This window comes from Channa argus, chromosome 11, assembly GCF_033026475.1.
Source record: "Channa argus isolate prfri chromosome 11, Channa argus male v1.0, whole genome shotgun sequence".
Lineage (NCBI taxonomy): Eukaryota > Metazoa > Chordata > Actinopteri > Anabantiformes > Channidae > Channa > Channa argus.
In genome coordinates, this window is record NC_090207.1 from 5,070,335 (window position 1) to 5,083,584 (window position 13,250).

At 40.3% G+C, this 13,250-nt stretch overlaps 1 protein-coding gene across 2 annotated transcripts in view; it reads left to right on the forward strand.

Moving 5' to 3' along the window:
- The window catches only part of kremen1 (kringle containing transmembrane protein 1), a 53,947-nt gene extending 45,911 nt beyond the window's left edge, over nucleotides 1-8,036 (forward strand). Inside the window, exons 6-9 of one of the 2 annotated variants that reach the window (XM_067520320.1) lie at nucleotides 329-661; nucleotides 5,129-5,326; nucleotides 5,957-6,041; nucleotides 6,919-8,036. In XM_067520320.1, coding sequence (XP_067376421.1) covers nucleotides 329-661; nucleotides 5,129-5,326; nucleotides 5,957-6,041; nucleotides 6,919-7,078 — 776 coding nt within the window. In that variant the 3' untranslated portion in view covers nucleotides 7,079-8,036. Of the gene's footprint in view, nucleotides 1-328; nucleotides 662-5,128; nucleotides 5,369-5,956; nucleotides 6,042-6,918 lie in introns of both variants that reach the window. The other variant, XM_067520319.1, reaches the window with a different exon arrangement.
- Nucleotides 8,037-13,250: the final 5,214 nt, after the last annotated feature.

Consider the following 13,250-nt stretch of genomic DNA (forward strand, 5'->3'; position numbering starts at 1 on the left):
CACCCATTGGTGTGGCCCTACAAACAGTCTGCAGCAGGCTGTGACAGAAGGAATGTAACTGATTGCAGAAACCGAAGTTTTATGACAATGTTGGCAAAGAGACAACATTTATGTGGCTCAGTCACTGCAGTATCACGGCCAGCACAGATTATGTGATTTGAATTGATGCAACTACATTCATGTCCATGAAACTGTGTAACATGTTGTCATGAAATACTCAGTTCACCTGTTCCTTCACTATACAGTCTCAAAAGCATCTTCACTTTGACTGAAAATGTCACTTTTGCTCATTTTCCCCCTTTTTGTTCCTCTGTGCCTGTTCTTTCAGCCCGAGTAGGGGCATGTGGTGGAAACTATACCTCTCCGTCCGGAGTGGTCTACTCCCCTGACTTCCCCGACAAGTACGGAGCTGGGCGGGTTTGTTACTGGACCATCCAGGTCCCCGGATCGTCCGCCATTCTCTTCAACTTCACCTTCTTTGACATTTCCGATCAGACAGACATGGTGGAGCTCCTGGATGGCTACTCCAACCAGGTGGTGGCCCGCTTTGACTGGCGCAGCCCACCACGGGAGCTAGTGAACATCACCGGCGACTTTGTTATTGTCTACTTCTACTCAGACCGCACCAACCAGGCCCAGGGATTTGCTCTGCTTTACCAAGGTAGGATTTTACTGGCTTTTCTGCTTTTCATAGCGTATTGATTTCATCAACTGTATCACAAAGTATCACTCCACAGTTCTAGCAACCTGCCTGAAACACAGTGGCCCCTTCAAACCCCTCTAGCGCACATTTGCATGACCAGATGTGTGCTGATTCGCTTGCCCCATGATGGAGTTTTGCAAAGCAGCCCTGGTTTACACCTGTTAGCTCTGGTGAGGCGGTTGACATGCCACTGACAGGCCCTTTTCTCCTTGCATTTGGTAGTCAGTGTCTCACAGCCCCAGGTCATACTGCATATTCAAATAATGTTTTGTTTTTCTAGGAACTCACGCTCTTATCAAGCTGCGCCAGGCTGCTCTGCTTCTCCAGAGTGTTTTTCCCCTGGAAAATTATGCGCCAAGTTTTTATGCTACCTACATACAAAGTGCTGTGATTCTGTGCATCGTGCTTTCTGATACCACGGTTTCACTGCGGAGTACACATATAGCAGAGGAAACCCTCAGCCATCCGTAAAGGTTGAAGGCCAGTCGAAGTCCAGACTAATGTGGTAAATGTGTGTTGAAAATTTTGAAAAAGAACAGCTGTCGTCTGTTTTCGTATTATGTTCCCCCACATTGAGTCTCAGCGTGAATATTCTGAAAGCACCGAAAATGATTTAATGGATTAATTTCTGGAGACGGGATCGAGGCACACCCTGATATAACACAGTGTAGGTGACATTCAAGCTCACAGCCCTGTACAGAGAGAGACAATCAGTCACTGCTCCTCCCTCTCTGCCTCCATTTGTCGCCCAGTGGCGTTACAGTAAAAACAATATTGCGAGTGCAGAATCTTCTGACCTCTGGGGAGGCGCCGTGCTTTCAGCTTACCTCTTGGTTCTTTTTTTTTGTGTGACGCATCGTGTAGCCAAGAAATGGAATCTGAAACATGTTATAAGGAAAGGTCACGTCATGAAGTGGTAGCTTTGCAGAAAGATAGAGCAAACTTACACCGGAGACAAAGACAGACACTGAAAGAGAAAGACAACTGAGTATCAGAACTACTAAATGTGTGTAATATCTTCCGTGGCAGGCTGAGCAGTTGAAGCGGTAATTTCAGGATAAACGCTCTCAGATGACGATGGCAGAGCGTGGTATTTTGTTTGCAAATGGGGAACATGTGGGAAGTTCTGGGAACATCACACTCGAGTTGAGCTATTACGTGAAAAGAAACATCCAACCACCATTCACGGAAGAGTGAAACAGGCATAACCTGCAGGGGACATGCTGCAAGATGGGCGGGTTTTGCAGCATGTCAGGTTTTTACTTTACTGCTAGTAGCCATCTATGTGTCAGTAAATGGCAATGGCAAGTTTACATACTCGCTTAGAGCAACTCAAAGAAATCCTGTTCCGACTACTTCTGGCAGCTGACATATTCTGTTCATCACTGCTGCTAACTGCATTTTTGTGAGAGGTGTATGTACTAACCTCTGTGTTGTTATTGGACAGTTTGCATTGTCCTGCCGAAAAAATTTGCTTTTAGGAGTTTGTCACCCTTGTATTTTACCAAAACATTACCTATTGTGAGCAGGTCTTAGTGGAGTACAAGGCTTTTAGGGGCTGGTTTGAATGGAAATTGCTTTTAGCAAACAATGATTGTAGACAATAAAACTAATAGTCCTAAAGTCAGGATTGACACGCACCTACTTTTTAAGAGGTTCTCCTGTCACCTGTTACTTTTAGATTTGGATGCTTTGTGAATACAACCCAAAGCTTCAAACTGTAAATGCATTGTATTTACCTTGTATCACTGATATCTTCATTGCTTTAACATTCAACCCACTTTTTCCTCAATTTCCTCACTGAGAATTGTGTTGTAGCCACACATTGCTAAGACAAAAAAATAAAAAAAATAAAAGAGCGAAGTGCCATATATAAATATTAGAGTGAGACAATCCACACTTTGTTTCTCAGAAGCAGCATTTCAGAAGTGGGAAAAGACATTTTTCAGAATCACACAGTCATTTGCACCACATCTATGTTTAGGAGAAGTAAATGAAAGGCAGAGGAGATCTTATTTAGAATATTGCTTTCCTCTGGGAAAATAGAAATGAGTGGAAATAGTCCACGCTCTTTGGCACTGTTGTTTTACGAAGCAGACTCTGCCCATCTGGTGCTGTAAGCAGGTTAAAACAAACAAACTTTATTGCAAACACTTTGAATCATGTCTGGAGCGGGAAGAAAATCGCTCGGCACCAGATGTTTACAGCACGCTTGAGTGTCTCTGCAGAGTCAATCTGTTTCTTAAAAAATGCAGTTAGTATTAATTACTCACTCATGACTCTTTTGTATATATGGTCAACATGATGTATCCCATTACTGTGTGTTTGCTGCTACAGCCCAGTTTACCCACGGGTATATTTACAGTAAAAGGGCATTAAGTGATCTGTGTCCTCAAGTTGGGAAAATTACAACAATATGGTTGAACTATTTTTTCTCTCCGTCTGGCACCAGTCGCTGCTACTCTACCCAGGTGTTCTGACAGTCTGTAATATATAGTGTCATTATGGCGTATATATAGTATAGATGACTTTTGAAGAGCTGGCTAAATTAAATTTATATTAAAAATATTAATAAGGAGATGAAAGGTAAAACTGAGAAATGGACTTGTAATGCAGTTGTTTGAATATTTACAATCGCAGCAGGTTTTTCTCTTATAATTTTAAGCTGTGCTATTGAATGGTAATCACACTGATGAAGCAGGTATCAAATATCTGGATTGAACTTGGATACTGCTAAAATGTCTTAATATTTCTTATATATTTTGGAAAAATATTTAATGATAATAGCTGTTCCCATCCCCAGCTGTGCAGTGTCGGTCCAAGCCCGGTAGAAATTGGGGAGGGAAGGGCATGCGGCCTAAAAACTGTGCCAAACCAACATGTGGACAATGATCCGCTGTGGCGACCCTGAACTCAAAGGATAAACCGAAAGCACAAAAATAAATAAATAAGTCAAAAATTTCATGCTGAATTGGCTCATCTTATGTCCGTGAAATATCTGGAAAGTTTGCCGCAAGTGGTATCCGAGGAAAGATGCTTCAAGATATAATAGAAAAATTACTGTGGATACTGGGTATTGGATCCAAGTATTAAATCTATGGATCGGACTTTTTTTACTTCTAAAATCGGGAGTTAAAATAGTCCTCTGATGTTACTAACAGTAATTGTAAAATAAGTCATTTTGTTTTGGTGGAGCAGTTTGTACGATCAAATGCATTTGTTAAGTTTTATAAAATCTAAATTAAATTAAATTGAATAAATCCTAACATTTATAAGATTTAAAATAAAACATGAGCCACTGATAAACCATCAAGAAAGCAGGAAATAAGATTACACACAGGATTAATGAGAAAAAGAACTTCCACATCATTTGAGAGATTACTATGATCTAGGGATGGGTTTGATTATCTTGTTGTATTCTTTTGTCATTTACATATGATTTAATCTAGGTAAACTCTGTGCATGGTCACAAGTAACCACACTGCGCTCTGGCAACGATCAGCAAAGCCGGGTGACTCACAAACAGCTTAAGCAAAATATTTCCTTTAATATTTTGGCGAGGTGTAGCCTATCATAGCCTCGGAATAGCACCGCCTATGCAAATAATGTCAAGATGCACAAAGACTTGCAGATACTGTGTTGTAGCTGGAAACATTATGGTTGATTGTTTTCGATGTTACTGATAAATCAGTATTAAATTAAGAATGAAAACAGTATTTTCTTGTATCAACATGTAACGCATTGAATTAATGTCAGCATTCAAAAACATACTCACTTTGAAAATATATGTACAGTATGTTGTACAGACAAGATATGTCTGACCTATGTACAATGGGTTTGCTTGTGAAAGTGCATCAGCATTGGAGGATTGAGGAAGGGGGTAGTGAGGATATGCAGAAAAGGTGTAATCATAAGAGAAACAACAACGCTATAAACGTGGTCTCACCAAATTCCAAATTTCTGAGATATTTCAGTTATTTCTGGCACAAAGAGGTTGGATGCCCAAACGAACAAATGTCCCTAAACTTTAGCAATTTTAGTCCATTGTACCTTTAAACAACTGAATATGGCAAAAATCTGGCACTGTATGTTTTTCCAATCATGAAGGAATTGCTTTGATAGTCAAAGACAATAATATGGAGCCATTGCATCACTCTAAATCAAACCTGATGTAGTAGCATTGTTCTTATTCCGATTAATCTTTGGCTTGAGAACAAGACCTTCTACAGTATCACCGGAGTTGAAATGTCTGTTGCTCGTCTGTTGCATCATCATGAACATGGCAGTAAACTGTATTGTGCTTAGGAAGGGTTGGTGCTCTTGGAACTGCCCGTGGGTCGAGGCATGTTGCTCCAAAACGGAGCCAAAAAGTGACTTCCGGGGTCAACAACCAACACATGTGGGTTCTTCTTTCCGTTTCCCCAGCACTGAGGAGCGAAGACACCAGAACAATGGAGGCTGAAGGAGATGGTGAGGAGGAAGGAGAGGATGTCTCTAGCACAGCGGGGCCCCAGCTGGCTGGCGGAGTCACCGAGAGATCCAACAGCACCTCCAATGAACGTTCCTCCCATATCCTCTACGTGATCACGTCCAGCCCCGGTAAACCGGAGCACAACATGCCAGGTCAGTGGGCTGGACGCGGAGAGACCACCGGCCACAACGCTAGTATGTTAACACCCATGATACACTCCACCTACTGCAACTCTCTCTACCTCTGCAGGGATGATGGAGGGCATTTCTTGGCTAGCGCTTCCTTCTAGCATGACCTGGCTTCTTTTAAAATATAAAGATGCTACAAACTTACCTTTTCTTACTGTGATGCATCTGGAAAATCTGGCCCAGTGTGGCTTCCTGTGATTACACATAGAACTAATGCTATGTGACGCTTTTGCGTTTTTCTCTTAGTGACTCATAGGTGAAGTTACTTTGGGTCTCCCTACTGATCACAATCAGCCCTCTTGTCCAAGCTGCGCAGGGTGGACTGATATGTTCTGTTCTCTTTTACTTCCTCCCAATATTATTTCTTCCCAACTCTGAGCACTCTCAAAGGGCTGTGTGTGTGATGTATTTCTCAACCAGTGGAGAACAGATGTGCATTGATAATGCATCACCATTTCTTGACAATTTGCTGGCTGAACATTGCAAACAGGTGTGCCAGCAGTGCTTGAATAATTCTGTGCTTGCTAATCCTTTCAGTCTGCTTCAGTTTGTTTTCATTACCCTGATATAATGTGTGATGTCTTGTTACTATAGTGTGGACCATCTACGCTCTGGCTGCCCTCCTCATACTGACAGTCATAGCTATGGTGGCAAAGCTGCTGCTGCACATCACGGTCAAGTAAGTATGTGGATGTTTGAGGTGGGCATGATCAACCCAGCATCAAATGTCAAAAGCATTTATCTGTAGTACTGTGTTTCCTTCACGATACAATGACAGAAGACCGGGAAGACTATAAGACATTGTCCCAGTCCTATTATGCAGAATGTCGATGGATTATATCATCGAACACGTTCTTTGGACAAATGCAAATCGTTGCTGTCTTATTTGTTGCTTTCAGCTCATTAAAGAGTTACTACACTCAGTCGAATAATCCTGCAGACCCGTCATCTACTGATGACAACATGCTCTTTCTACTGCGTGTTTTCGACTGTGTTTTTCCTCTTAAATTACTCTCGGATAATTGGCAGGTATTCCTGTCAACGTGTTTTTCTTTTTTTTTGATACAGCCACTAGGAGTCACCAAAGGCAGAAACGTGGGAAATTTAGAAATACGTGCACAGTGTTATACAGTAATTAAGTTAGTTACTGGCTGGGCAAATAAATCTAAATTTAAAAAAAGGGCTCGGCTCACATTAAAACTTTCTTAGAGTAATGTTAACTTAGTCCGAAGCAAAGTTTTTAGAGCAAGACGAGCCTTTTCTGTAGTTTGTTTCCAAAACATAATGGAGGGGATTTAACTTTTTGGCAGCAAAATATAAAATCTGTTTATATAATATATATGTAATAAAAAAAAACTCCTAACAAAACACTACCTACACTCAGTAGTGTTCGATTGAAATTATTGAATAGAATTTCAATTCATGAGGTAATTAGTGCTCATTAATAAGATATTATGATGTTTTTGTAAAGCGCCTTCTTTCTTCCTTTAACCAATTTTCTTTTCTACTTCTTGTTTGTCTTTACTTTGCCTCCGCCCCGTCATTTTCGCTCTCAGGTCGCCGAACATCCCAACGGTCAGCGGTTCAGACAGCTGCAGCCAGAGCACAGCGTCCTCCGAACCTTGGATCATCCTGTACCGGCCCTCCACCATCTCCCTCTTCAAGAAGAAGCTAAAGAACCACCACGGTGACCTCAGCCCCTTGGTGGGCAACTAGCGCCACTGCTGCACTCCACCGTTAACCAAATGCCGTCGCCATCCACAACTACGCTGCACAAGGGCCGTCAGATGCCAGGCTTTCAGACATTGAAACTTTATGAAGCGCTATGCTAACAAGCCAACAACTGAGTGGCTAATGATAACTGACTGAGTGGCTGCTACTGAAAGGCCTGTGGCCTGACTCGGCTGGGTCCTCCCATCCTGCTCAGCACCAAAGAGAAGGGGGGACGGGGACTGACTACAGTGTGGGAGGAGAGGAGAGCGGAGAGTTTGATGAAGCGAGATCTGCAGCTCTGACAAAGACACAAGGACGCTGTTAACATGCAGGAAGCTTCTCCTGTTCAGCCAGGCTCCATTTCCATCCCCCTTAGACATTCAATCAGCATACCTCCGCAAACCCTTCCAGACTGCAAGTTCACCAGTGTAAACACAGCACAGCTGGATGCAGAATAATGGCAAACTCTGCTGTCTTTGTTCAGTTTAGGAAACAGGGAGTGTTGCCTCTTCCTGGTGCCTCAAAGTCACAGCGGCAGCCGAACCTTCATCAGCATCAACGAAAGGATGAAGTCATGGACCCTATGATACACGTACACATATGCTGTAACACTTTACAGCTTAACACTTTTGTATAAATATTCTAACTGCCTCATAGGACCGATGGACACAGCAGCCAAAAACTCATCCCATCCAAAGAGTTGTGTATTTATTTGTCTTGTTGATTCCATATGCAAAGAGCTAGTCTTTCTTTTTGATGTTTTTACATGGCGACTAGCTTTCTGAGGAGAGGGAAACAGGACACACAAGCGTCACACGGAAAGTAGAAATCACAGCACGCTGATGAATCGCTCACCGTAGGAAATAAAAAGATCAGAGGAAGAAGCGAGCATGCTTGCCCACTCATTCCCTCGGCGCTCATGTGGATATGGGTGGAGAGAAGAAGGGGGGTGGGGGGGGGGGGGGGGGGGGCAGTTTGCAAACTGTCATTTATAGGAAGGCTTGGGAAGATCTGAGGGCTTTATTTTCCTGCTCGGTTGTGGGTGGGAGTCTTTCCGGTTTGATGGTGTTCAAGTGCCTTAAGGACCTCCTCTTCCCTTCTCACGTGTTTCTTTCAACGAAGCCGACTGGGGCGCCTCACAACAGTCTTTCAAATCAGCGTGGATGTGACTAGATTCATTCCAAAACAGGATTTCCACCACTTAAATGAAAAGTTAAAAATGATGCCACATCTTGTACAGTGATTGAAAATCTTAGTACAGTCAACACAACACCTCTCCAGACTGGATCTTTTACATTTTTATGACATGATGGACATTTTGTGTTCCTCAAAAATGAAAACATAGCCTCCGGGGATAGACATCTTCATTTAATAGTGGACAAGGCTTCAAAAGTAATTTTTCTAATCGCTGTATGTGCCCTTATGTGTAGACTTGGACATTTACTGAACATATTGTTCGCATTAAATCATCTTTTGACTAGAGTGGGGGGTGTGAATATAGTTGTATATTATGTAATTCAGTGTGGGAATGATGATACGTATTTATGTCCTCTCTTGCATTCTGTGTATTGTCAAAGCATTTGAAAGCACCGTCAAAGTGCTTTTCTGTTCTTAGCTTAAAAGTGGAATGCCTTTTTGTTTCCCATTCCCAGACAGCAGTAAATTGCCTAAAATCACAATACACTGCAGACCCTGAAGCTTTTACTTGCCACTTTGATTCCAGACCAAAAGGTTGAGTGCAAACAATATACCCAGACAGAAATATAACCAAAAGTACGCAGTGGAACTATGCACTAGCTGACAGCAAGTTTTGCAGCTCTGATTCTTTTGTGTGCATTGCTGTGACATTTTAACTACTTGTGAAAGGTCAAAATCTACTGGTGTGCCATTGGCATTATAATTAGATTTTCCTGCTGTGGGACTGGATGTTAGCACAAGTTTCTGCAGATGGTCACCCCAAAATCCTTGTAAGCACTGTCAGGAAAAATGAGAAAGAGGTTGCGAATGTCAGTGCACTTAAACTTGCATCTACTTACAAGGTCGAACAGAACTTTTTTTATTTGCCTTCTCCATTTGGTTTCAGTGAAAACTAAGATGTACATTGTGCAGCAACCTTAGCACTTAGAGTTATACTTCACACATGATGCTGCATCACGGTGAGTTTCAGGACAAAACATTTGAAATCTTTGTAATTTTTAAGAATTAGGTGTTAAGTAGAGCTAAGTAGAGTAGAGATAATACAGAGAACCTTCATTCCTAATCAGAACCTTGTAAAAATGTCACTCTCTGCTAAATTCTGCCTGTCTGCTCAACTCTAACTCATGTTAATTATTGCTAGACAAGAGCACATGCCCCTGGGTCAGTGATGTTCAGAGCAGACCATGCGGAGAGGAAGCGAGAAAAGAGAGTGGAGATGTTAAGTGCGACGGGAAATTAATGTACGTTCAAATCAAACACAAGTTAATGTAATCTGACAGTTGAAATCTAATTTGTTTGGATAGCCTGGTGAATAATGCAAACTCCTATTTTCTGTGCCGTCCTGCAGCCAATTGGAAAATTCCTCGCTATCTTCTGAGCGACGAAATTGTCCTTTGCCAAACTATAGTTTATGTGAATGTCCTGTAAGGCTCAATAACATGAAAACACCAGAAGCTCTGTGGGAAAGGATGTGGAGGGGCCAAAACATTGTTTTCATGAATTGTAAATAGCAAAATAGTGAAATTTTTAATTTATACAGTAAATTATTGCTATTTTGTATGTGAATGGGATATAATCTATCTTTTGTATAAGTGAAGTACCTTTGTAGTTTTATTTAATGTGTCCTGGTTGCAAATAAACACTGTATGCATGTTTCTTAAGCCTGTGGTGTCCTTCCACTTGTTTTGCTCTGTCCTCTTAATGAAACACCATTTGTGTCATAGTCAAACACAATATTACATAAGTGAGTCTCTATACGGAGCACATGAGGCACAAACACTGGTTGGTGGCAGCTCAAGCTAATCCCATTCTTTCCGTTTGAAACCTTTTTCTGCACTGTGTGTGAAAATCAAAAGGTGCAAAGTGATTTACTGAAATCTGTTTATCGGAAATTGATTCAGGCTTCAGAGTTTGCTTGGTGGGACGCCTGCAACCCCCTCTATTTTTTCTTTGTGGAGCTAAATAATCATCAGATATGTGAAATGACTCCCAGACTGTTTGGAGATGCACACACACGGAGGGAGGATTTGGAGTGCCATGTGTAACCCATTGGCTTCCCTCCGGGATGAGGTCAAGCATGCAACCTGCATAGTTTCGATGGAACAGCAGGAGTCCAGCTTCACAACTGGAACACAATGAGAAAAAAAAACACATGGAGGAACATTTAAGAAGTTGGAACATTCACAATGTTTGCAACGATGATTTTCTAATGTATTAAAGGTGTTTCTGAGTTGCTTTCATCAAGTGCTTAATCTGAAACTGTTTGAAAGCGGCTTTTGTTCCTCTGCGGCAGCATGTGCTCACAGTTTGATGGCTATAGTGCGACTCCTTGGAAGAGCTAAATAATCCTCTTAAGAAGATTTCAACTCCTTCCTTGTATGGAAGCGCAATAATGACACCCAACAATTTATCAAAAACACAAAGATGAAACTGTGTAGCTTTCCTCCAAAATCTCCTCAGATCCCAAATCAAGTTACCAGTGTAGCTATGATGCTTCTGTCTCATTGTACAGCAATATTGCTGTGTAGAAGATAAAAAAAAAACTATTAAAAAAAAGGTCTATAAAGAAATAGGCAAGAACACAGTGCTTCAGGACATTTGAAGATGATTTATCCGCTGTCAGAAACATTACAGGAAGGTGGAAACCTAAATTGTAAATTATTATCTTACTCCCTCTACTGGAGATTTGCTGTTTGAGCACAGTTCATCCTGTGCACCTAATAAATGATGCCTGGTAAAATTGCTATTTTTATTTTATTTATTTTTTTGCTTGGGTTGTGAAATATTTTTAGCAACACAAACTTTTATTCCAGAAAATGATAACAAATCCCATAATTCTTAGCTGAGGTTTTGTAGGCCCTCCATTATGAGTTCTATTATCCACCTTCTACACCCTTCCATTGACCCCAAATGTTTTTCAATAGCAAGTTTGCAGCTGTAACATTAATCCTTAACAAGACTCAGAGCCCTATTACAATTCCTCTGGGTCCTGTTGAAAAGCCTTGGACCCTCTCCCTCAGCCCAACCTTCCCATAGCCATGGTAAAGAGAGCAATGTAAGCAGATCCCTCTGAACCCGGGTCAGCGAGTAATTAAAGCAACAATAGGACAATGCACGGCCGTGTCTGGTTACTGTAAGAACGAGAAAGTGAGAAGAATGGAAGACAATACCTGCCACTTTCTGCACTTGGGCTACTGAAGTCAGATAGATTAGGAAAGAGGAACTGTTAGAATAAAAAAAAAAAAAGGAAGAGCTGCTCTCTCTCAATGAATCCGGAAAAAGAGCGGTGTGAAGTAGGTTCACTGGCTGTGCAACAACTTGTCTCTTTTGATCCACCCCCCTCTGCATTATTGTCTTTGACCCTGGTGCAATTAAGGCAGTCTTGCAGTTTGCCCTTCAGTGGTTTTGAGTACATGTGTTGGCCTGTTTAATGCTTGAGATTTCCCTCCTATTATTGTAGCTTCATGCTGCTGAAAGGTGTTTATATACACCACTTTTTCACCTCTGACTTCAGAGCAGCAGTGTTGAATACAGCCAAGTGCCGCTAAGAGGATTGAATTATCATTTAATTCATCATCTGTGCAAAGATTCCAGCTTCTTAAAAGTGATAGTTTTCTGATTCTCTGTTGTAAATTGAATATTGTAATTAAAGCTCAGATCGCAGAGCTGGTTTGGTCGAAGGTTCAATGCTCAGCTCCTCCAGTCCTTGGGACAAACATTCCTTGAACAAAACACCAAATAAATGTGGTTAGGAATATTTTATGATGCCATTTTGATTTAGGAGTGTTTAATGGACATTGACCTTCGTTTTTTTAGTAATTTTTAGATTTAAACTATTATTGAATTGAGAAAACAATACATAGAAAGTTAAACACAACAATAACATTGTTGATTGATAATCAACATTATAGCCTGACATAACTTGAAATTTGCACATGCAGTACACTTTAAGAACACACAATTTTTATTGCTTGATTTAATTTTTTTTTTTTGGTCTCAATTTATTATTTGATCAAACAGATGTACTCAGGGAGCTCTGAAAAGCAATAATAATGTTGCTGAGTACATCGTACATTAATGACTTGTTATGTATTTTGTATTTCAAAAAATCAACAAAAATAACAGTTGTGATATGACTCAATAAATAAGATTAATGATTCCACAAAGCTATACTCAGATACAACATCCTTGCAGAGTCTACTGTCATCGAAGTTAAGTCTTAATATCTGACCTGATTGAATAAGGAAACATAGACCATTAAAACCTTAAACTTCTCTCAAATTCCCATAAAGTGTAACAAGTATAAACTACGTGAAGACTTGAATTATTTAAGCACTGATGTATTAAACTGCATTATTTTAATAGAAATGGCAAACGTATATGCACTCAATACTAAGTAAAAGTGCAACTAGCCTAATTGAAAAATTAGTACTTCACTAAAAGTAGAATTGTTGCTTCAGATTCTTTACTTACATAATAAGTACATGCTCTAAAGTTTACTTTTAGTATATAGTGTAATACTCCACTAAGAACTTAGTCTAAGCATCAATCTGAAAAAAGGGCATTTTAACACTATTGAACATTGAACGACGAAATGTGCATGCAAGTTTAATCCAAAATTGTTTTATATGTGCCTCATAAAAATGGTTTGCCAGAAATCTTTAGGCTTTATCAAGATTAATTAATATACACATTCAATAAAAAACCTATTTGTGGGAATTTCTTTTTAAAAATGCTTAGCTTCCATTCCACTTCATTCCATTCAGAAAAACCTTATCATTATTAAGATTATAATTTTAATTAATTAATTAATTAATTAAACTAATGAACAGAAAATTGTCTTTGTCACATTGTTCATGTTTTAAAGCGTGTTTGCAGACAATGATACATAACATAATATTCATTATAGTTTGAAAGTTATTCTAATTTGATTTAAAACTGCATACATCGTGATACTCTATTTCCTCCTTCCCCATTT